The sequence below is a fragment of the Micropterus dolomieu genome, linkage group LG06 (genome assembly GCF_021292245.1).
Source record: "Micropterus dolomieu isolate WLL.071019.BEF.003 ecotype Adirondacks linkage group LG06, ASM2129224v1, whole genome shotgun sequence".
Taxonomy (NCBI): Eukaryota; Metazoa; Chordata; class Actinopteri; order Centrarchiformes; family Centrarchidae; genus Micropterus; species Micropterus dolomieu.
In genome coordinates, this window is record NC_060155.1 from 28,763,173 (window position 1) to 28,766,896 (window position 3,724).

The window sequence follows — 3,724 nt, forward strand, 5'->3', positions numbered from 1 at the left end:
TGATTACGTATCAGTCTGAGCTTTTATAAGTGGTGGTTTGATTTTATTTTTTATTATCTGACAGTGACTCAATAAAAATGTCATCCACAGTGACAAAATACATTCACCAGAACTGCTGAAGATAAAACAAGAAACTTAAAACCGTATTTCCATCGTGGTCCTCATTGTAGTCTGATAAGGATGGCAAGGCAAACTAAAATAAATAAAAAAAACCTAACACATCCTGTTAAAATTATCCAAAAATAAAAACAAATACATACATAAACCAGATATATGCACATACACCTGGGGTCCCCTCAGAAGGAGCCACACATTATTATGTTATTAAAGATACTCCAAAAAACTTCCTGTAATTAGTATTAAACAACCATCCACCTCATGCACGATTAAAACAGCGATCTGACGGGCTTGTTTTTATCTTAACCTTGAGTTTGGCTTGAGCTTTCCAATCCGATGCTGCCGTAGGTATTAAATCTACAATGTACAATGTCCGTGGCTCTGCCTCTAGCTGAGCAGCTATGAGATGTCTAGACTACATGTCAACGTGTATTTATTTTGCCAGTAAAATAAGAGGTAAGAGCATCATCATCTGGACTCCTCTGCACTTCCTCTGATTCACCACAGGGTGGAGGTGTTTCTCTGTGATGGGTCAGAACCAGCAAACAGAAATCAGCCACATGATGTAGTTTGAAATCCATCACACAGCCGTGGTGCAGGAGCTTATTTTATTGATGTGACGCCTTTCTAACACCTTAAAGAGGAATATGTGGGCATTATTCATGTGATCAAAGTTATTAACAAACATCACTTATTAATTTTAAATGTATCGTGACAGAACAGACGGACATTTGTCTGGTTTGGTTCGACAGTGTTAAAAATGAAAAACATTTTCAAAAAGTGTTTAAGCAAATAAGCTGCTGCATAAAATTACTTCATAAGACTTCTTTGTAATTTTCTTTTCACTGGTTTTACAAAAAGGAAAAAAACATACGTACATATCAGGTCAATAAAGTGCAAAACATACCTCAGGAAAACAACAACAAAAGAGCACAGCAAGCTGCATCGAGGCAGAAAAAGAAACAAGAACAAGGGGATATAACAGAAACTGAGCGCTAACTTCATAATACTTTTTATTAATTTGACCAAAGCAGTGACGTATCAAAGAGAGTTCAAAGAAAACTTCAGTTCAAGCATTCAGATCGTAGCAAAACTAAATTATTCAGATTGTACACTCGCTTTAAACTGCTTTAAAATATGTAATTATATCAGAAACATTTGATAAAGAAATCAGATTGTAATAAAAGTAGTTTAACTGTGCACAAAATCCTGATTATCAGTAACAGGCGTTTTTCCTACAGAAGACATTTTGACATGTCACAGGTGTACATAAAATAAATCAAATAGGGCTGAATTCCATTTAGCTGCTTCAGTTTCAGGGTCCTGGTGTTGTTCTTGTCGGCTCACTGTCACACCAACATTGCTCTCTGGGACAAATGACTAGAACTGATCCATGATTCATGTTACTGGTAACACCTTTGCTTTTCTTACAAGTGAAAATGTCTGCTGTGAAATGGAGCTATTGTCAGACAGCTGCCTTATCTGTCCACCAAAGGGGCTGATGGGAGGTCTGAGGACCCGTTAGAAACCACGCGGCCCTCGTCTGATCTCACAGCTCGTCCTTGTTTGGCCTCAGCTGCATCAGAGCGCCACTTCTCCCCAGGTTCACCAGAGGAAACACCACTGCACACAATGCTTTTCCTCCCAGCTGCTGCTCTGTGCTATCTGTGTTCAGGTGAGTGTTTCCAGCCAATCAGGAGCCAGCAAACTCCACCTGGAACAAACACTGTCACACTGACCTTCATCTATCTGTCTGTGTCTCTACAGCGCTGGTTGCCATGGCAGAAGAGCTGATTCAAGACCAGTTGTCGCAGACCAGGAGAGTTGGTGAAATGGTTTCCATCAGCTGTGGAGGAACTGACGGGTGTGATAAAAAACATGTCTACTGGTACCAGAAGACAAAAACAGGCCCATTCACAGTGATTCTACGTATCGATCTGACAGATGGGAAATTTAATTCCCGCTACAATCATCCTCAGCAAAAAGATTTCTCTGCGTTGAGAAAAGAGTACGGCTGCGACTTGATGATCTCGAGTATTACACTCCTCCATTCAGCCACCTACTACTGCATCTGTTGGAAAAGTGTTGCCCACAGTGAGAAATGATCCGTGCAGCCTGAACAAAAACCAGCAGATGTCAAACAGTGTTTGTGACAGGAAGAGAGCAGTAAACCACAGCCCAGGTTCACATATTTCACCTCCATCTCAGCCAGAGTTGCAAACATACTGAGCTGAGGGATTTACTTCTATTGCTTTTACAGGTAGCAAAATCACATTACTTTTTCTAATAACAAAATAATATTACAACATCCCTGTACCATTACACCACACATCTCAGCCAGAGTCGCAAGCCGAAGGCAACAATGCTCTGCTTCGACCTGCTCCTTCACAATGCAAATCTTCCCGTTATACAAGGATACAATTTTTTCAAGGACCGTTTGCTGTTGCGTCGACCGAAGTGCACACTCAGTAAACTGCTTGTCGAGCTTGCGCGCAGGCCACTGCGCACTTAGACCTGCATGGCCAAAAGAAAGGGGCATCCAGCGAAGCATGGAAAGCAAACACCTGATATTGCGTGTGTGTCTAAATTTCCAATTCTTATATGACACATGTTTGTGGTCATTCAACGACATCAGGAGGAAAGTGGTGTCATGGAAACGTATTTGCATTCCGAGTATGCACGTCAGGAGTGTTTTAGGGAGACTGTCCTTACCAGAAAAGCAACAATATAAGTTGCAGCACTTTATTATGACCCATAAATCAGCCCGTCCTCACCAGAAAACGACAACACTGGTGGATGGTTAAAGGACTTAAAACAACCGAATGTTATGTTATGAGCGACCTCTTGCGGCCGTGTGACTAAGTGCCTGTAAAATTCCAGGGAAAACACCAGGAGTAGGAAGTAAATAAAAATACCACAAAATTCCTACTTTGGTGGTTGTGGGTTAGGTGGATGGCTTGATGATTAGGTGACTTTCACCCAAGAGACTGGCATTCAGATCCTGGATGAAACAAAAGACAGTGGTGGCCCAAAGGTTAGAGAAGCAAACTTGTGACTGGGAGGCCGACGGTTCAATCCCTGGACCGGCAGGATAAATCTGGGTGTGGAAAGAAATTTACCACCACTGAAATGCCCTTGAGCAAGGCCCATTCTGCTCCAGTGGAGCTGCTCAGTGGCCACTGTACTGGGCAGCTACTAGGTGTGATTGTGATCAGGGATTTTCTGCAAATGAGAGGTTGCTCTTAGCTCCCTGAATAAATAAGGGTTAAATAAAGAAGAAAACATGTTTGTCATTAGCGCTAGCATTGGCATTCATTTTTTTTAAATGTTTTTTTCTAGGATTTATTAAGTGTAGCTCTTTGTAGTGTTTCCTGTAGCCTTAGCTAGTGTTAGCACAAACATTTATTGTAATGTTAGCTTGCTAGGATTAGCTATTGTTAGCTGCTGTTAGTGCTAGCTAACTACGTTACCTTTACTGATAAAGGCATTGACAGCACCCCGAAGCCCCTCACTCAGACCCTAACCATCACAGGGGTGTGTGCCAAAAACCATAATTGTATGCATGTCAACAGGCTAACCCTACAGCTGCGCCTGTGAGGACGTGTTA

At 41.7% G+C, this 3,724-nt stretch overlaps 1 protein-coding gene across 1 annotated transcript in view; it reads left to right on the plus strand.

Annotated features, from left to right (window-relative positions):
• The first annotated feature begins 26 nt into the window (after nt 1-26).
• The window catches only part of LOC123972545 (immunoglobulin lambda-1 light chain-like), a 6,993-nt gene continuing 3,295 nt past the window's right edge, over nt 27-3,724 (plus strand). The window contains exons 1-3 of the mRNA XM_046052069.1: nt 27-1,792; nt 1,885-2,211; nt 2,998-3,011. Coding sequence (XP_045908025.1) covers nt 1,750-1,792; nt 1,885-2,211; nt 2,998-3,011 — 384 coding nt within the window. The 5' untranslated portion in view covers nt 27-1,749. The remainder of the gene's footprint in view (nt 1,793-1,884; nt 2,212-2,997; nt 3,012-3,724) is intronic.